This window comes from Macrotis lagotis, chromosome 8 (assembly GCF_037893015.1).
Source record: "Macrotis lagotis isolate mMagLag1 chromosome 8, bilby.v1.9.chrom.fasta, whole genome shotgun sequence".
NCBI lineage: Eukaryota > Metazoa > Chordata > Mammalia > Peramelemorphia > Peramelidae > Macrotis > Macrotis lagotis.
This window is the reverse complement of record NC_133665.1, coordinates 52,536,593-52,557,520: the sequence shown is the minus strand read 5'-3', so window position 1 is coordinate 52,557,520 and position 20,928 is coordinate 52,536,593. Positions and strand designations below refer to the sequence as shown.

Sequence of the window (20,928 nt, the reverse complement as noted above, 5' to 3'; positions counted from 1 at the left end):
ATGATTCCCAGCGGGGACTAGAGGCGGGGCTTCGAGGGAGATGGGCAGGTCCCTCAGCCTGTCAGAGCGAGGAGGGTGGGGACACCATCTTCGGTTTCCGCTTCCGTCGGGACTCCGGTGCGTGTGAGTTCGGGGACGTCGCGGGGGGTGTCGCCTGGGTCCCGCGCTCGTGTCCTCGGGGCCGATTTCTCGTCTCTGAAGCGAGGCGAGGACCGACCCGGACTGAAGGAGCCGGGTGGTCCCGGTTGGCGGAGGCAGTGGGGGGAGGGGAGTCCTGCTGTCGCCCCGCCTCGGTAGGTAGTGAGTCTCCGGCCCCAGAAGCCTGCACACGTGGGGGGGGGGACCCATTTATCAGGGGCCCGGGGGCGCGGGAAGAGATTATCCAGCACCCCTCGGCATCCCTCCGTAGCAGGCGAGGAAGTGACCTGATTGAGGTAAATGATGCAGGCCTTCTCATCCAGGCCTCAAACCTCGCCAGCAGCCTCTGGACTTCTGCCTCCCAGAAGTCGGTGAGCGCTGGGCTTCCGCACCGACCCACGTGAGGACCATACGCCGATTCTTCGTTTTACAGAGAAGGAAACTCAGGCCCAAAGAAGTTGGAATTTTGTCAGGGTCACCCTGCCCAGGAATACTGAAACTGAAAAACAAATTCACATATTCCTAATGTGAAGACCAGCCTAGAAGGATGCACAAAATTTACATTATTAGCCGTTCTTTCTGTTGTTGAGTCAGTGTTTGTCCTTCATTCTCAAAAACCATGACGTCAGAGAGGTGATGCCCTGGCAAGTACACGAATTGGATTTGAGTACTTTCTCCTTCATAGCCATCTGAGTCCAGTGGTCAGATGTGAATTAGGACTGGAGATGGACCTGGATGTGAGGAGGTCAGGGTTCATCTAAGAAGCATCAGAGGTCGGATTTAAACTCCCATTCTCCTTATTCTAAAGCCAGTGCCCTATCCACTAGGCCGTGGACCTAGATGGCTCTGGAAGAGCAAGTGAGGCTGGTGACTTAGCACAGCATCCCCCCACTCAAATCCAATTTTCATGCTTGTCATGGAACACCTTCCTGATGTCAGGGTCTTCTTCAAGAATGAAGAACAAACATGGTCTAAGAGACCTGGTCAGGTGTTGGGTCAAAATCTGCACCTGTACCTGAAGTTCTATCCTTTCTACCCAAGCACCTACATTCTACCTCTAGTGACACATAGAACAAGTCAAATCCCTCTTTCTTCTGAAAGCTGCTAAAACAGTTATCACATCCCCTCTAGTCTTCTCTTGGCCAAAATCCGTACTCTCTTCAAGAATTAAACTAAGAAGTCCCAGATTTCCTACAGACACAAATCTGACGATTCTTTGCTCTACCAGCTAAGCACTCAAAAGTTCTTTCTAGTTCTAGTTCACTACTTTCGGTATCTATAAAATGAAATGATCCCTAGGACCCTTTTAGCTCCACACTTTGGTACCATGACTTTGGTGGTACGGGATCATGCTCTTATTTCCCCAACTAGTATCTTGCTTATCCCAATCTATAATAAAAATAAATAACAGTCAGCCCTCTCCCCCCCATCAATAGTATAGTGCTCTTTTATATTTTTTAAACTAATGTATGTTGTCTTGTATAGCATAGTGATAGGAGATAATGGTTACAGTTCCCATCTTTTATGAGAAAACTGAATGGTAATATGACCATCTGTGATTGCATGTTTGTCTTCCATTGATAAAGTAGAATGTCACCTGTTAAACAAAGCTTAAACTTTAAAGTCTCTTTAAAGAACAGAGAATAATCTGGTTTAGAACAGTGTTATTGTCAGCTAGTTATATGCAGTAAATTTAGAAAGATTATAAAATGAGGGAGCCGGAAAAGGATCTTAAAATGTAAAATTATAGAAGCCAGCATTGGAAAGGACTCTAGAAGTCACTGCTTTAACTCCTCTAACCCCACCTCCACTTTTGCAAGGGAAAAGCAATAGGTTGAGAAATGGAATAAGGATTTACCCAAATTTATAGTTAGATCTATAGGGACCAGACTATAGAAGGCCTTAAGGACCAAACTAAAAAGTTCAGTCTTTATTCTTAGGGTGATAAAGAGTATTTGGAAATCTTTTAGTAGGAGAGGGATATTATCTAAACTTGGGAGGAGGAGGAGGATTCATTGCTAACTAGTGTTTTTTTTCTACCTGATTAAAAAAAGTGAAGTAGATTTATGTTCTGAAAAGAGTACTGGATTTTAAGTAAGAAGGACCTGGGTTCAAATCCCAGCCTGACCTCTTGTTATCTATGTGACTCTGGGAAAGTCACTTTATTATCTCTACCTCACTTTCTGCAGGTGGAAAGAAGATGTATTTGATCAAAGATTCTTAAATCTTTTTTTTTGGTGCCATGAATCCCTTCTCAGGATAATGGGTTTTTTTAAAGAAATTCATAATCAAAAGACATACTGCATTTTAGTTAGATATTAATGAAAAGTCATTTTTTTCACATCCATTTTTTTTCCCCACATCGTAGTCCCCTTGAACTTTGTCCCCAGACCTCTTGGGGAAATTATAAATCTTAGATTGAGAACACTTGGACTAGATGATCTCTGCAGTTATTAAAGCTCTATCTTTTAATGTTGAAACTAGTGATGTGAGTGGTTGTACTAGAAATAATTTGGATATTTTTCCTTCACAGTATAACTAATGCCGCTACACAAGTATCCTGTTAAACTCTGGCAAACCCTGAAGTTAAGGCAGGGGATTTACTCTCGCCTGCCTGAACACTACCTCAAGTCACTGCAGAATGAAGGGACACCCACAGCAGTCCATTATAAACCTCATGGGGTCAAGTACAAGATAAATCCAAAGAATGGACAACGTGAGCTTGTCCAGGATGTTCCCATCCCTCTGTACTTTCCCCCTGAGTCCCAGAAGGGACTCTGGGGTGGTGAGGGCTGGATCAGTGGTTTTAGATATGCCAACAATGACAAGGTACATTTGTTTGAGTGTGTGTTTGTTTGTATGTCTGTATTGGGAGAAGGAGGTATGGCTAGTGAGGGTGGCTAAGGTAGACCCAGGAGAGAGCAGGGACTGGTCTGCTTTTCTCAAGGTCATAAAGTGACTTGTCACAGATCCAATCATTTTTAGAGATGTAATTTTCTGCTAACAGAATGTGACTGTAACAGAAAAAAAGTATAGCTGTTTTGATGGGGTTTTTTTTGGCAAGGCAGTGAGGTTAAGTGACTTGCCTAGGGTCACATAGCTAGGTAATTATTAAGTGTCTGAGGCTGGATTTGAACTCAGGTCCTCCTAACTCCAGGGCCAGTGCTCTATCCACCTAGCCCACCCCTGATGATAATCTTAATTCTTCTAAATCGAATTTTTAATTTTTGAAAAGAACATTGTTGTTAATAACAGTTCATATTTATCTGGAGATCCACAAAGCATTTCCCTAACTATGATGCTGTGAGGTTTTTCATTTTTGGGTTTATATCCCAACAACTGATATGATGCCTTGTACAGAGTAGAAATTTAATTAAGTGCTTGTTGAATTGGTTTGGAGGTTGGTGAATTAAATATGATTGTCGTCCTCATTTTATGACAAGACAACACATTCTAAGACAGAAAATAACTTCCTTTGTTAATATTGGATCATTGGTGGAAAGGACAGCTAGATGGTTTAGTGGGTACAACACTGACCCCGAAGTCAGAAGGACCTGAGTTCAAATGTGATCTCAGACCCTTACTAGTTGTGTGACCCTGGGCTTTGCTTCACATCCAGGACTATCACCAGTTGTCCTGATTCAGATCTGGTCAGATTGCTCTGGAGGAGAAAGTGAGATTGGTGACATAGCACAGCCCCCCCCCACTCAAATCCAGTTTGTGTGCTTGTCACGGCATCACCTCCCTGATGTCATGGTCTTCTTCAAAAACAAAGGACAAACATTAATTCATGGGTGGAAAGAACTTGGTCTCTGGTTTTCTGATTCTGCAGTTATTCTTTCCATGGCATTATAGTTTCCCCTGTGGTGGGAAAGTGAAAGGCCTTTCTCTCTCTCCCTTTGGTTATATCAGGTTCTTGGATATTGGAAGGGACTGACAGAGAAGAGTAAGCCTGTTCTGCCAAGCAGCTCTCCTCACTTTTAGCTGTTGCTGAGCCAAGAATAACATGATATAGAGGCATGTTCCCTCTGTTCACTTCCCACTGGCCACCCCCAAACTGCCTCTGTCTTTCCTTGCCTTTGGCCATTTTTTGCATTAACTTAGCCCTTTAACATCACATGGACTTTAGTCTCCCAGTCTTTGCACATTCTTAATTATTTGTAATGTGAATACCAGCGAACCATGATGCCAGGTTTAATGTGTCTATAGTATCATGGAACTTTTTGAAGGTCATTAGTGTTAGGAGAAAAATATTAACACCAGAAGAAGTCAAAGTGAAACTAACTGTGAGATTAAGCTAGCTAGCTAGAAGTTTAAGGTATACAGGAGGATGAAAATGGCAAGAGTTGAGCCAGTAGACTGAGGAGTTGAACCATATAGGGGAATGCCAGGGGCTGACAATATAGATATGTCGTATATGTAAAAAATATGTAAAAATAAAAACAGATTAAAACAGATCCCATTTAATATAGTTTAACTTGCAAGGTAACTTTTTAAGGGTTTTTTGCAAGGCAGTGGGGTTAAGTGGCTTGCCCAAGGCCACACAGCTAGGTAATTATTAAGTGTCTGAGGCTGGATTTGAATTCAGGTACTCCTGACTCCAGGGCCATGCTCTATCCACTGTGCCACCTAGCCACCCCACAAGGTAACTTTTAAATTGGCCCTCTACATTTCCTGAATAATTAAACTAGATATCCATAACTTCTTTTGAACCAGGTTCTTAGATCCCAGGATCCTGGCTTTTGATGAAACCTATAGAGCTTTTGTTCTTGGTGACCTAGTAAGGCTTTTCCTTTGAACTAAAAGAACAGGAGGTATGCCAAAACTGAAAAAAGAAAGGAAGAATTACCACATCTACGTATGTTGGTGGAGGGCGATATTGCTTGTCTTTTAAGAAGAGCATTGGTGATTATATGGGAACAGCTTGCTCATGCTTATAAACTTTTTTCTGTCTTTAGCTCTCAACCCGTCTGAGAAAGACTTGGAAGCCCCATCTATATGAACGAGAGCTTTACAGTGAGATCTTGGACAAGAAATTCAAAATAATGGTTACTATGAGAACTCTGGATCTAATTGATGAAGCTTATGGATTTGATTTCTATATCCTCAAGGTGAAGCCCTGGGAACACGGAGAGGGAAAAAGAAAAGAGATGCCAAGTTTTTGTTTTGGGGGCAGGATCAAAACTAGGAACAGAAAAACTTCATTCTGCCTGGGTTTACTCTGAAGTTAGATTGGTGGCTACAGCTAAACTAGAGATTTAAGATTCAGTGTTCATTGTGTAGGGAATGGGAATGTTAGTATCCACCCAATATTACAATGTTCAGGTTACATTTTAGGAAGAATGTTGACATATTGGACCATATCTTCGATGATGGGGAACCTGGAAGCTATGTAATGTGAGAGCCAATTGACAGAACTATGTTTAGCTTGGAAAAGAGATGTTAGGGAGGATGGAAACAATGACATATGGTGGAAAAAATGACACATGATAATTCTCTTATGATATTTGAACTCTGTGTCTTAAGAACCTCTAATCCTCTGGGCAGTTATGTGCAAAATGGTTTCTATCATTATCTCCCTTGGCAGGATGATAATTGGATTCAGGAGAAATTGGGTTCAGGTCTGACTTCTGAGTGACTATTGGCAAATATTTGTAACTTGTCACTGCCCCTGACAACTTTTTAAGACTCTAAATTGCAGGATGGATTCTGATATTCAATGATAGAGGGTTTTCTTATGGGGAACTGTCTACACAAATGAAATTCCAGGTTTAGACCAAAAAAGAATTCTGATTAAACTTCTTTAGCTTGGTTTCATAGGGTAGGATTAAGATATTGTTGCAGAGAGTCAGATTGTAGCCTGATTGAAGGAAGAATTTCCAGACAGTCCATATAATCCAAAAGAAAAGAATAGGCTGAGCCTGCCTTGGGTAATGATTTTTCTATTATTAGAGAGCTTCAAATTGACTGCAGATAACAATGTGTACAGAGCCCAGGATATAATAGTAGGTACAGGTGAACTACACATCTATCATGGGAACACTGAAATTCTGTTATTTTCTGAATGTGATCCAGAACTCATTGAGTGGTCCATCAATTAGTCTAAGATGAAAGTCATTTCAAAGAATGTTTATTTAAAGATCTTTTCCTATGTTTTGCATGACTACTCGTGTTTAACCTTTATCAAATTGCTTGCCTTCCCATCAGGGGGGTAGAGGAGGAAGGGGAGACTTTGGAATTAAAAATTTTTTTCAAAAATGTTAAAAATTATCTTTATGTGTAATTGGAAAAATAAATATTTAAAAATTTTAAAAAAGATATTTTCCATTACTGATGTAAATTTACACTCGAAAAAACACAAAAATTTACACATTTAAATATAATAAAAAACTGTTTAACAAAGGCAAACATTATTTATGTGTGTCTTTGTATATGGAAGAGGGGGATATGAAGAGGTATTCTGAAAAGCCTTTTGCTTAACCTAAAAGTTTTGAGAAACCCTAGACTAGAGCATCAACTATTTGTCCAATCCCTTTAGTCTTCAGGGCCTAAGGTTATTTTAACCTAGTTTTCCTCCCATAGAAAAGTAAAGTGGGTCCACATCTAGTTATAAGATACTCTGAACATCCATATTAGAGAGTGGGAGGGCTGAACCAGGTCTGGATGTGGCCTGACTAACTTTTTTTTTTGCAAGGCAAATGGGGTTAAGTGACTTGCCCAAGGCCACACAGCCAGGTAATTGTGAGACCGGATTTGAACCCAGGTACACCTGACTCCAGGGTTGGTGCTTTATGCACTGTGCCACCTAGCTGCCCCATGACTAACTCTTACCTACAGAAATAGATACCTATTAAAAACATGATGGTGATGATGATGATGGAGTTTCATTTGCATTCCTGAAAGTTATTGAAAAATCAAATGCAATTACATGATCAGTGCTTGAGTTATGTTGTATGATTTTACTTCCAGACTCCAAAGGAGGATCTTTGCTCCAAGTTTGGGATGGATTTGAAACGAGGAATGCTATTGCGTCTTGCCCGCAGAGATCCTCACCTCCACCCAGATGATCCAGAAAAGAGAGAAGCTATTTATAACAAGTACAAGGTGGAGCAGCCAAATTGCTTTTTCTGCTAAATTCTGCACATCCATTTGAGTTAACTCATCCATGGATTATCTAACCTCAGGTCTTGGCTTATATGCTTGAAACTCCTTTACTCCTTTTCAGATGAGTTTTCCCTCTGAACCTCTGGCACAACTACTTCAGGAGGTTTAATAATTATATTCATATGTAATATAGAATAATGAAAATTATATTTAGTTTAACAAATATAATTTATTAAATACCTTCTTTGTGTCAGGCAATTTATAGTTTATATTTTAGTATATTTATATAAAATGCCTATCTCATGATAGGATATGAGGTAGGTAGTATGACTTTTTAATTCTATTTTACAAATTAAAAAAACTAAACTAGCTAAAGGAAGTCTTTTTTTTATTTTTTTAATTATATAAATATTTTATTTGGTTTCCAATTATATACCATAGTAGTTTCTATCTATCATTTCTTTGGTAAGTTTTTGAATTTTACACTTTTTCTCCCAACCTCCCTTCCCTCCCCACAGAAAGCAATCTGATAATCTTTACATTGTTTCCATGTTATACATTGATGGAAATTGAATGTATTGAGAGAAAAAAACATATCCTTGAGGAAAAGATAAAATATTAAAGGTAGCAAAAGCCAACTTTTTTAAAAAAACTGAAAGTAATAATCTTTGGTCTTCATTTAAATTCCAGTTCTTTTTCTGGATACAGTTGGTATTTTCCATTGCAAATACCCTAAAATTGTCCCTGATTATTGCACTGTTGGAATGTGCAAGTCCATTAAGGTTAATTATCACCCCCATGTTGCTGTTAGGGGGTTTAATGTTCTTCTGGTTCTGCTCATCTCACTCAGTATCAGTTCATGCAAGTCTTTCCAGGCTTCTCTGAAATCTCCCTCTTGGTTTCTCTCTCTCTCTCTCTCTCTCTCTCTCTCTCTCTCTCTCTCTCTCTCTCTCTCCCTCTCTCTCCCTCTCTCTCTCTCCCTCTCCCTCCCTCCCTTCCTTCCTTCCTTCCTGTCCGTCTTTCTTATTTTATGCAATGTAGTTAAGTGCTTTGCCTAAGGTCATATAGTCAGGCAATTATTAAGTGCCTGAGGTCACATTTGAACTCAGGTCCCCCTGACTCCAGGGCCAGTGCTCTATCCACTGTGCCACCTAGCTGCCCCGCCCCCCTGTTTTCTAATAGAACAATAATGTTCCATAATATACATATACCACGATTTGTTTAGCCATTCTCCAATTGATGGACATTCACTCAGTTTTCAATTCTTTGCCATCACAAACAGGGCTGCTATGAGTATTTTTGTACAAGTGAAGTTTTTACCCTTTTTCATAATCTTTTCAGGGTATAGACCCAGTAGTGGTATTGCTGGATCAAAGGGTATACACATTTTTATTGCCCTTTGGGCATAATCCCAAATTATTCTCCAGAAAGGTTGGATGAGTTCACAACTCTACCAACAATGTATTAGTGTCCCAGATTTCCTTCATCCCTTCCAACATTGATCATTATCCTTTCTGGTCATATTGGCCAGTCTGAGAGGTGTGAGGTAGTACCTCAGAGAAACTTTAATTTGCATTTCTCTAATCAATAATGATTTAGAGCAGTTTTTCGTATGACTATGGATAGCTTTGATTTCCTCATCTGCAAATTGCCTTTGCATATCCTTTGACCATTTGTCAACTGGAGAATGGCTTGTTTTTTATAAATTTGACTTTGTTCTCCATATATTTTAGAAATGAGTCCTTTGTCAGAAACATTAGTTGTAAAAATTGTTTCCCAGTTTACTACATTTCTTTTGATCTTGGTTACAGTGGTTTTCTGTGTGCAGAAGCTTTTTAATCAAAATTATCCAGTTTGTTTTTAATGATGTTCTCCATCTCTTCCTTCCAACTGCTTCCAAAAGGAAATGTCTTAATGTAAATCCAGCTAGTTAGTGACAGAACTGAGATTCAAACTTAGGTCTCCTAACTCCTAACCCAGTGTTCTTTCAACTATGTTTGTAAAGCACTTTACAAACCTTAAAGTGCTGTTTAAATGTTAACTATCATTATTATTGTTACCACTCTACCTCACAGGATCCCCATTTTTTTCTTATGCCGTAGGAGTTTGTGATCCCAGAAGAAGAGGCTGAATGGGTTGGACTGACATTAGAGGAAGCAGTAGAAAAACAGAGACTCCTGGAAGAAAAAGTAAGTATCAAGAACAGGGTCTTTCAAGGACAAAGTGAGCTCTGGAGAGGTCTGAGTGGCCTAGGAGATTCAAAGAGGAATGGAGTACTCCCAGCTGGAGGAGTCATGGAATAATCTAGTATAGTGGTTTGCATATAATAAGCATTTAATAATGAATTTGAATGAATGTTGAATGAGTCAGCACCCAAGCTAGCTTATAGTCTGATGTCTAAACTGGTGTTTCAAGCTGTTTACATTTGACTCAAGAGAGTTGACTTGTGAGAGGTCAAGGGCTGTTTAATATCAAAGAAGCATAGAAATCATCATCTCAAGCTCAAGGGAGTGATGGGCAAGAGGTGAAACTATGAAGAAACTGCCAGTTCTGGGCAAGGAACAGGAACAAACCCAAGTCCTGATTCCTGTTTGGAACCTTTCTGCTTTTTCTGTTGCTTTTGTGAGTTCTTGAGGAATGGTTTTGCTGAACTCTTCAACCTTTCCTCCCTGTATTGTGGCCAGCCTTCTTACCACTCAGTCCACGCAGATATCAGTTTAGCTTGTTTACTTAAACAGTGGTCAAAAAAAGTCTAAATATTTACAGACTAGATTGGGTTACAGAAATACTAAGTACACAGCAAAGATCCCATCCTAAGACCCTTAACCATGTTTAATTTGAACATTAAAACACTTAAAAGATTGCCTGTCTATATTGCTATGTGCTAGGTTCTGGAGAAAATACTAAGCTTTCGAAAGGTTCCTTCTCAAGGAATTTATAGTTAGGGAAGAGGCATTGGATGTGCACAAATTGTGGAAGTTAAAAAATGATTAAATATATTGGAGAGGTCTGAGTGGCCTAGGAAATTCAAAGAAGAATGGATTACTCCCAAGCCGGAGGGGTCAAGGAAGGTTTCTTGAAATAATTAGTATAGTGGTTTGTCCATAATAGGCATTTTTTTTAGGTTGTTTTTTTTTTGCAAGTCAATGGGGTTAAGTGGCTTGACCAAGGCTACACAGCTAGGTAATTATTAAGTGTCTGAGGCTGGATTTGAACTTGGGTATTCCTGACTCCAGGCCGGTGCTATATCCACTGCACCACCTAGCCACCCCTCATAATAGACATTTAATAACGAATTTGAATAAGTGTTGAGTGGCCAACACTCAAGCTAGCTTTTGAAAGAGGAGGATTACATAATTTCAACTCATGTAACACATTGCAATTACTTTCCTGGTTGAGGTAAGGAGTAGTTTTATGGATGACGAAACTGAGGCAGAGTGAAATGTTCCTTAGAGATATGTTCAGTCATACAGTGAAGTGTTAGATTTTGGGTCTTCTTCCCTGTTTTGGACCTTTTGTTTTTAATATGTCTGTTGGACATACAGCTGGAAATATCCCAGAGGCAATTGGTGATGCAGGCCCAGAGCTCAGTCTATCGATTTTATTCCAATGAAACTGTATGCCCTTTGAGAGTATGACATATTTTATTTCCCTCTGTATTATTTCCAAGACCTCATAAATAGGAGGTGCTTAATAGTCATTGAAAGAATGACCAAGGAGGAGCATGAAAAGAAAAGCACAGAGAGTCAAGGCCAGTTTGGTAGCTGAGATAGCTTATCTTTATCTTTATCTTCTACCATGTGTTTGAATAAACCTTCCTTTCATGCCCCCTTCCAGACTGTCCTCCATGGAGCCACCAAATAATAGACCCAAAACATTCTGTCCTTGTTGTTTCTCCACCCTGAAAGCTCCAGTAATTTCTTGTTTGTTCTGGGATAAAATACAGACTTTCTGACCAAACCAGGTTTCTTTTTTTTTTAGGTTTTTTTCAAGGCAAAAGTGGCTTGCCCAAGGCCACACAGCTAGGTAATTATTAAGTGTCTGAGACCAGATTTGAACCCAGGTACTCCTGACTCCAAGGCCAGTGCTTTATCCACTATGCTACCTAGCTGCCCCTCAAACCAGGTTTCTTACAGAACATGGTCACCTGCAAAATTTCATCTCTGCTTGTGGGCCCCCGCCCCCAGGCTTGAACTGTACTTCTTCCTTACCTCCTCCTACAGGAGGCCAGACCTCATCCCTACCCCAGAGTTAGCTTTGTATATATTTTTAGTTCTTTGCAAGGCAATTGGATTAAGTGTCTTACCCAAGGTCACACAGCTCCATAAGTATTAAGTATCTGAGGTCAGATTTGAACCCAGGTCCTCATGACTCCAGGGCTGGTGCTCAATCCACTGCTCCACTCAGCTGCCCCTAATTTTGTGTTTTGTAGTTACTTGACTGTTCATGTAAGCTCTCCTTATGGAATGGAAACTTCTTGAAGTTAGAAATTGTTTTGTTATTGTTTCTGAATCCTCAATTCTTGCCATAGAGCCTGGCTCATGACAAGCGCTAAACAAATATTTATGGAATGTAAAAAATGTAACATGCAAATGTAGCATAGATTGGTACCTCAGAGGAGGACCAGGTATTTAGGAGATGAGATGATGGTGAGATCACTTCTAGATTAGGGGATCAGGGAGGAGAAGGACCTTGGAGGATGGGTGGGATGTTTGCAGATGGAGACTGGATTTCCATCTTTGCCCCACAGATCTGGAGAGGTGTTGAATTCAGTTCCAGAGAAAAAGCTGATAGCAGGATAGCAACTGAGTTTTCCAACTCTTGCTTGATTTATTTAAATTAAACTAGTCCAGGCTGGTCCGAAGGTAGTGAGTTATCTCAATTGATTGTTCGCAGTCAGTTACAGATAGATCTCCTTGTTCTCTCTTTCCCTCCCCTCTCACTACTGCAATCGACTAAATAAAAAAATAAAAAATAAATAAATTAAACTAGTCCACCTGGGCAGATTTGCGCCCCAATTGTTGAGCATAGCCATCTCAAACCACCAAGGTCTTTACAGGATTCCAGATTCTAGAAGTCATTCTAGAGAAGCATATTGCTGCTCAATATCCTCCTAACATGACTTGAGTTTTCATAGAGTAAACTGGCATCAAAAGGAAGTGTCAACTTTTGAGGAACATAGCGGCTGATGAGTTTTGGTGAGGGTGACAGTCTCATTCTCAGCAGGAAGGATTAAGGCAACTGAAGCTGGAGGAGAGAGGCACCATCCACTTGGATGTTTCTGACCCCTTGGACTAGCTTCAACTATTCTTGTTTTACCCTTGTGCTAACTGCTCTGCAGAACTCTCACCCACTGTTTTTCTACTTCTCAGGACCCTGTCCCTCTGTTCAAAGTATACGTGGAGGAACTCATTCAGCAGCTTCAAGACGAGGCCCTCTCACAGCCAGCTGTGGTGCAAAGGAAAGCTTAATGGGCTGGAGCTTCCTAGAGACCAGACTGTTTGATTAGGAAGTCCCTTCCTCTTCCTTCCCATTGCATCCAGTCCAAACCCACTGCTGTTTATGTCACAGTGAATTGGGAAGCAGAGCATTTGAAGACTTCCTGTGTCCCCCTCTGTTGGTCACCCAGCAGAGCTCCTGGCCTGCCTCTGGTGGTAGCCAGACTGACAGACCAGCTCTGACTCACAGTGCTCCCTGAGCTCCTGCTGGCGCTTTAAACTTATTTTTCTGAGATATAGTTATTCAAAGGAATAATAAATAGCCATCCAGTGATCTAGTTACTGTCCCGATGTATCCCTTTAGCCACCCACACACGCCTGGGTTTTGCCAGTGATTAGAAGTTAGAGTTCCTTGTGCAATTGAACCTGGGTCTAGAGCTTGTCATATACCCTTTATTCTCTTGATGTCAGACTGATAGCATGGACTATCTTAGAAATTTTTCTAGGTCTTCGAAGCTCTTTACATAAAGTGGTTATTTGTTGACTTCTAATATTCGTTTTTGTTCTAAAATTTCTATAATTCAAAGAACTATAGAATCTTCTATTTGACAAAAGCACAAACAGTGAAAAGAGAACTGGAATTTGAATCTAAGGATCTGGTTTTATAGATTATACATGTGCAATTATATCAAACATTTCTAGTCATTTTGTATAGTAAGACTTGAATGAAAGTGAAAAACAGTATGCTTCAATCTGTATTAAATCAATATCAATCCTTGTTCTGGAGGCAGTAGATTGCTTCATCATTAGTCCTTTAGGATTGTCTTGGATCATATTTCTGAGAATAGCTAAGTCATTCACAATTCAATTACTGCTGTTACTGTGTACAATGTTCTCACTTCAATATGCATCAGTTCATGTAAGGCTGGGTTCTTTTGAAATCTGCCTGCTTGTCATTTCTTACAGTACATAATATTTCTTTACAATAATAGGTTACAACTTGTTTAGACATTTTCCAGTTGGTAGATATCCTTTGATTTCCGATTCTTAGCCACCACAAAATAGAACAGCTATAAATATTTTTGCACAAATGGGTCCTTTTCCCTTTTTTTTGAATGTCTTTGGGATATAGACCTAGCAGTGGAACAGCATAGTTTTATAGCCCTTTGGGCATAGTTCCAAATTGGTCTCTCGAATGGTGGGATCAATTCATAATTCCAACAATGCATTAGTGTCCCAGTTTTCTTGTATCCCCTTTAACAGCCAACATTTTTCTTTTTGTCATGACTACTTTTTTTTTTTTTTTTTAGGTTTTTGCAAGGCAAATGGGGTTAAGTGGCTTGCCCAAGGCCACACAGCTAGGTTATTATTGTCTGAGACCGGATTTGAACCCAGGTACTCCTGACTCCAGGGCCGGTGTGCTTTATCCACTACGCCACCTAGCCGCCCCCATGTCATGATTACTCTTGTGATATGAGGTGGCACCTCAGAATTGTTTTAATTTGCATTTATTTGATTAGTAGTGATTTAGAACATTTGTTTCATATGACTAGATAGTTTTGATTTCATCTGAACACTCCCTATTAATATCTTTTTTTTTCTTTTTTTTTTTTTAGGTTTTTGAAAGGCAAATGGGGTTTAGTGGCTTACCCAAGGCTACACAACTAGGTAATAATTAAGTGTCTGAGTCTGGATTTGTACTCAGGGACTCCTGACTCCAGGGCTGGTGCTCTATCCACTGCACCACCTGGCTGCCCCTAATATCTTTTGACCATTTATCATTTGGGGAAAGATTTGTATTCTAAATTTGACTTAGTTGTCTGTATAGTTGAAACCTTTATCACCTACTTGTTGCAAAAAAAATATTTCCTATTTTTCTGCCTTCTTCATAATTTTGGTTTCACTATGCAAACTTTTTAATTTTATAATGCTCTTTAAATCTAAATTTTTCAAAGGTCCTGGTTTTGAAATTTAGTTCTGCTACTTATTATCTTTGTGTAGCTTCTGAGTTTCAGTTCCTCATGTAAAGGATGAGGAGGTGTGGATGAAATGTGTGATTCTATGGACTAGCATCCTATGAATCTTCACCCCTGGTTTTCCATTGTCTCAGGGTAATATTGCTTTTCATATAGTCTGTGTCAATATCTTGTTATGTTTAGGGCAGTGCTGTGAATTCTACGATCTATATCTGATATTGGGAAGAATCCTAGTTCATGCTGACATCTTTTTTTGATCCACAAAATAAACTACTTGAAGGCATTACCAAGTTTACTCTCACAGATCTGTGGGTGTTCTGAGGATTCTTGCCCTTGTTTCCATTGTACGTGAGGGGCTAGTGAGCAGAGACCTGTATTACATAGCAGGTGATGTCAGAAATCACACAAAACACCAGTGACAAATTAAATTAAAAACAGCAGCTTCAATCTCCCCAGTTTACTGTGCAGTAGTATCATTATTCAAAACTCTGATATTGAGATTAATGCCATAGGATTTTGTTTGACTTTGGTGTTTAACTTTAGTCGTTGCTTTTGAGCTGATTTGGAAAACTACAACTAATGATAATACCAACTCATATTTACTTAGTGCCTTTTCTATTAAAGCACTTCTGCCCCAGGATTAATTAACTAGGACCAGGGAAATGGTTGGCAAAGTGTTTATATTCAGTGCAATCTCTGTCCTTGACCTTGTCTTCTAAAACATTTTATTAGTACAGACATAAAAGGCAGCTTAACCTAATTTGGAAATGGCCCAAAGCTGGGAAAGAGATCTAAGAGAGGCAATGTGTTGGTGGAAAGGGCACTAAACTTATTGAACTACTACTACTTTGGACATGCTAAATTCAGCCTCAGTTTCCTCATCTCTAAAATGGGGATAGGAATACTTCAACCACTACTATATATTGTGAACCGTCTTTTTTTTTTATTAGGTTTTTGCAAGGCAAACGGGGTTAAGTGACTTGCCCAAGGCCACACAGCTAGGTAATTATTAAGTGTCTGAGGCCAGATTTGAACCCAGGTACTCCTGACTCCAGGGCAGTTGCTTTATCCACTACGCTACCTAGCCGCCCCTCACTACTATATATTGTGAAGAAAGTTCTCTACAGCATCACAAAAAGATGAACTATTATTTTCATGCTTTCTTATTGTTTCCAACAGTTAGCTTGTTGAAAGTACTTTGATCCTTTCCTGGGAGTCTGGGTCTGTTTCTCTTCAGATAGCTTCATTAACTTTTACCTAATGGCAATAGAAAGAGGGGCCCCTGATTAGCCACTCATCTCTTAGCTTAAGAAATGTACTGTGTACAGCAGCCAGGCAGCTACTGGCTGTTTTCGTGTTGTACCTTGTGTGCACTCTCACCATTGCATAGTAACAGATGTCTTGAGCTGTAGGGCTTGAAAGCTCCCTGACTGACCCTTGGCCTCACAGTAAGCTAATGATGTTCTCTGTAGAAGCTGGCTGTGGTCTTAAGGCAATGAGACTCCCTTACCTATGGAGGCGTTTCCTGAGAACACTGTTGTGTCATCATCTTCAGCATTCAAAACCACAGCTCTCTCACTGATCATTGCTGACTTGACCTGACCTGACTCCTGTCCAGAATAGCCCTCTCTTTGATCTGACCAGCTAGATTAGAGAGAAAATAATCTCCCAAGGTTACATACAGCTTGCAGTTCCCCAGAACTGAAATTGGGACTGAAATGAACTTGGCCAAGTCTGAAGTTTCCTCCCTGGATCTCAGTTTTTCCCATGTAAAATGGGGGAATTGGATCCAATGATTTCTATGTTCCCTTTCAGCATTAATATTACATGTACCTTCTTACTCTAGGTTCTCAGAGAGATCTAGTTTGGAAGTATATATTGTAGGTTTCCCTCTGATCCCAGACCCTGAGATGGTGAGTGTTGATTGGCCACATTCTCTGGTCCCGCAACATCTCCATTTTTTCTTTCAGGCTTTATTTCCTTTATTCCTTTTCCCCTTTCTTGAAATCTCAGTGTTTTTTGCTCACTATTTAAATCTGCCTTTTCTGGGTTAGATTAGATACACTTTAATTAGAAACTGAGTTGCCTTCTTTCTTCTCTACTTGTTTATGGAAGATTCCCTCTGAAGAACAGTCTTAGTCCTGAATTGCACAAAAGCCTGGGTAAAATTAACTTGGCTCCTGTGAGAGACAGACAACAAGAAAACAAGGTAGAAGCATCCTACTACTGACAATTTCACTTTAGAAGGAGAGTCAAAATGGAGGAGGGCTGACCCCAAGACTGATGGAGAATAGTTTGCCAACCTTAAGGATCCTACCCTCTATTATATATCATTATTTCATTCTCTACCAAAATAGCCTTTTCACAGGCATTCAGATAAGATGGTATTTTCCTCCAATTCCTCCCTTTTCCTGGGTATAATCTAGAGCTTCAGAGATGCTGTGGTAAGGGGGAAAAATAAGTAATCTAATCCTGCCCTATTCTCCTTATGGGTACCAAGATCTCAAGTACATAATTGGCATGTAGCTCTCCCCTCTCTCTCCTTTGCCATGCACAATCAGTCTTGGATCATAGCTTCTTGAAAAGGCACTTGTGTAGTAGGCAAGGGTTCTGAGCTAACTGATGAGATTTGAGCTAGGACTCCACCCTGTAACTCTGGGCATGTAAACCACTTAACCTTGCTGTTGTCTCATGTTTAACTTTATAGGTTAAAACAGAAGCAAGGATATGAACCAGATGATCTCTTCACGTCCCTAAGAACCATATTGTAATCTTAGACCTTTTCTCATCCCTATAGACTCCTTTCCTGCTGATTCCAGGAGAGGGATAATGCAGACTTCTCTAAATAACATTCCTAAACATCTCTTGATTACAAGTTAGCACCACCTCAAACTCCTTGGTTAAGAGACCTCTCTGACTTCCATAGGGAACCTGAGGGAGAATTAGGGTTCCCACATTCCAGTTTCTTATAAACAATTGTTTCAGGAATCATCCAAGACCCCAAGCTTGTTTTCACTCAACAAATCACAAATGTGGGTGAACAGTGAATGGGATAAAGTCTGATATTTCTTCAGGAGAATATTATAGATTAGAATAAGCTGAGCTATGGGTTATATCTCTTCTGCCCCTCCTTCCCTGACAAACAACTTCTGGGATGTCTATGAATATTATCATGACCAGAATGTAAAGAGCAACCTGACCTTGCTCCTTTTATCTACTGAGTCCAGATACATTCTTCAGGGCTGGAGGAGATATATGTCTCTGGATTATATGCTTTTCTTTAAATTAGCTTATGCGTTTAGATTGTGAATGACTTTTTTTTTAGGTTTTTGCAAGGCAAATAGGGTTAAGTGACTTGCCCAAGGCCACACAGCTAGGTAGTTATTAAGTGTCTGAAGCTGGATTTGAACTCAGGTCCTCCTGACTCCAGAGCCAGTGCTCTATCCACTTTGCCGCCTAGCTGCCCCATGTACCTAGATTGCAAAGACCACATTCTTAACTAATGAAGATGTGTCAGTGGGGGGATGGTCTTAGGATATATTGCTCCTACAGTTCATGTCTTGTTACCTTATTCTCCCATGACTATGGTTGAGTAGAGGTCTGCTTCTCAAGAATTGAATAAAGACTTTTTCTCTTCATACCTTGAGAAATGTCCAAAATTTATTTAAGGGGGATACAACCCACACAGTTGTGTTGGAACTCTCCTGGTTAAATGGTGAGCAAAATGCCAGTTCACTTCAATTTCAAGTATTTAGGATCCAGTCTGAGTTATCCTCAGCATTTTTCTCCCTGATCTTGAGAATTCTTTTCTTAGAACCTAGCTAGCAGAGAGAAAAGGAGCCTTATACCATCTAATCTGCATGCCTGTGAAAAGGCTAGTTTGGTAGAGAATGAAATAAAGAGATTTATAATAGAAGATAGGATCCTTAAAGTTGGCAAGGACTGTTTCTGCATTTGAAGGATCAACTTTTGGGTACAGAGTCTCACTGAAATGAGTTTTTTTATGTCATTTGGGGCTTTTCATAATCAGATCGTTCTGTATTCTCCATAGCCCTTTTATCTGACTTTAAACTCCCTGACCTCTTTACTTCTCTCTGGAGAATAGAAATACTCAAAACTTCATTCAAGGTTCTATAGAATCCTGTCTACTGTAATGGATTTTCTCTTCAAGTGAGGCCTGACTAGAAGCTTCCAGACACTGTAGAGTAATTCTCTCTGTAAAGAAGCCAGGCCAGGCTAATAGAAGGCTAAACCCAAAGCCTTTTGAAAGTATAGAGGGATAGAGAGATGATTATCTCAATACAGCCTTCCAATGACACAAACCCTTTTTCATTTCTCTATGTTCATAACTCCCCACCCTTATCCCTGATTCCCTGACTCCTTTCTGGACTGTCTTTACCACCTGCTGTGAGGATTCATCTCAGACTGTGAACATGGGCTGTGGACCATCCCCTCCCCACTACAATCCTGATGTTGTTTCTATGACAACAGAAAATTACTTGGAACAAGCCAACTTCAAAGTAAAAATGACAGCTTGATAGAATGGTGTATCACACATACACATACACACATATGCATACATGCAGGCAGATACACAAGACTATCTATTTTCTTACCTGTAAGGAACTGAGATGTACTTGAAATTCATCTCAGAGAGAAGCCAAAGAGAATGCCCATTATATCCAAGGTTGGGACTGGAGTGTCTCACCTACTGCCTCTGGGGCTTAGGGAGACCTAAGATCTCCTTAAGACCTAATACATGAAGCTACAAGGTCTTGAGTTATCTTGGCTAACTAACTACCTTACAATTTTATAGCACTTTTTTCTAAAACTTTTCACATAGTACTGTAGTTCTGTAAGAAATCATAAGCAGGCCGATTTCAGAAAAGCCTAAAAACACCAGCAAAATTAACGATATTATGAGATGATCAATTGTGATGGACTCAGGTCCTCTCAGCAGTTCAGTTGATCAAGGACAATCCTTAAAGACTTGTTATGGAAAATACCATCCACACCCAGAGGAAAAACTAGGGAGTCTGAATTCAGAGCATAGTATGTATGCTATGTTCACTTTTTAAAACTTGTTTTATGTTTTTTCTTTCTCAATTTTTTCTGATTCTTTTTAAAAAATAATTTAATAATAATATTTTTACAACTACATGCAGTGATAGTTTTCAACAATCATTTTTTGGCAAGGTTTTGAGTTTTACATTTTTTTCCCTCTCTCCCTTCCCTCCCCTTCTCCCTGACAGAAAGCAGCCTAATATAGGCTCTACATGTATAACCATGCTGAACATAGGTCCATGGTCATCTGATTCTTCTTTTACAGCATGACTAATGTGTAAAGTTAAACACAGTTGTACATATACAACCTATATCAGAATACTTGCTGCTGTGGGGAAGGGGGAGGGAAGGGAGGATGGTAGAAAAATGGGGATTTCAAGGGTTTACAGAGAGGTATGTGTTCAAGGCTATCTCTGCAAGTAGTTGAAAAAAAATGACAATTTTTTTTAAAAAATTCTTTCCAGGGGCGGCTAGGTGGCACAGAGGATAAAGCACCGGCCCTGGAGTCAGGAGTACCTGGGTTCAAATCTGGTCTCAGACACTTAATAATTACCTAGTTGTATGGCCTTGGGCAAGTCACTTAACCCCATTTGCCTTGCAAAAACTTAAAAAAAAAATTCTTTCCCAGGGCCAGCTAGGTGGCGCAGTGAATAGAGCACCAGCCCTGAAGTCAGGAGGACCTGAGTTCAAATGCAACCTCAGACACCTAATTACCTAGCTGTGTGGCTTTGGGCAAATCACTTAACCCCATTTGCCTTGCCAAAAAAACCTGGAAAAAAGGTCTTTCTCACATCTTAGCTTCACACCATCCCTGGGAAGTGGGCAGAACAGCCATCACCATCTCCATTTAATGGATGAGAAATCTTTCTGGAGCCTAGAAAGTTGAATTAACTTACCTACCTATTACACAGCAAGTCAATGTTAGTTTTAGAACTTAAGCCCAGGTCTTTTGACATATGGTCCAGTGGCATTGTGGTCTCAATTCAGTGGGTTGGTTTTTTTGTTTTGTTTTAATAAGCTAGCCTAGGGCCTAATATGTTGCAGTCTCACTAAACCTACATTTTCATGTTTTTGCTCTTGAACTATGACTTTTTTTGGCATAAGGAATTACTTATATGGAGATTCCTTTCAGTTTTACAAAAGTGATCAATACCACCACCATCTTCAACTTAGCTTCTCACAGGGTAGTTTGGAATAGTGAAAAGTTA

At 40.0% G+C, this 20,928-nt stretch overlaps 1 protein-coding gene across 3 annotated transcripts; it reads left to right on the top strand.

Moving 5' to 3' along the window:
• The first annotated feature begins 35 nt into the window (after positions 1 to 35).
• Positions 36 to 20,229, top strand: MRPL28 (mitochondrial ribosomal protein L28). 3 transcript variants are annotated; one of them, XM_074197039.1, is made up of 6 exons: positions 36 to 117; positions 2,672 to 2,967; positions 5,097 to 5,249; positions 7,108 to 7,242; positions 9,345 to 9,431; positions 12,615 to 20,229. In XM_074197039.1, the coding sequence occupies exons 2-6, from the start codon at positions 2,680 to 2,682 to the stop codon at positions 12,711 to 12,713; spliced, it is 762 nt and encodes a 253-aa protein (XP_074053140.1). In that variant the 5' UTR covers positions 36 to 117; positions 2,672 to 2,679; the 3' UTR covers positions 12,714 to 20,229. The 3 variants fall into 3 exon arrangements, with proteins under 3 accessions (XP_074053140.1, XP_074053138.1, XP_074053137.1); XM_074197037.1 differs by having other exon boundaries at positions 61 to 123; XM_074197036.1 differs by lacking the exon at positions 36 to 117 and adding an exon at positions 141 to 293 and having other exon boundaries at positions 12,615 to 20,228.
• Positions 20,230 to 20,928: the final 699 nt, after the last annotated feature.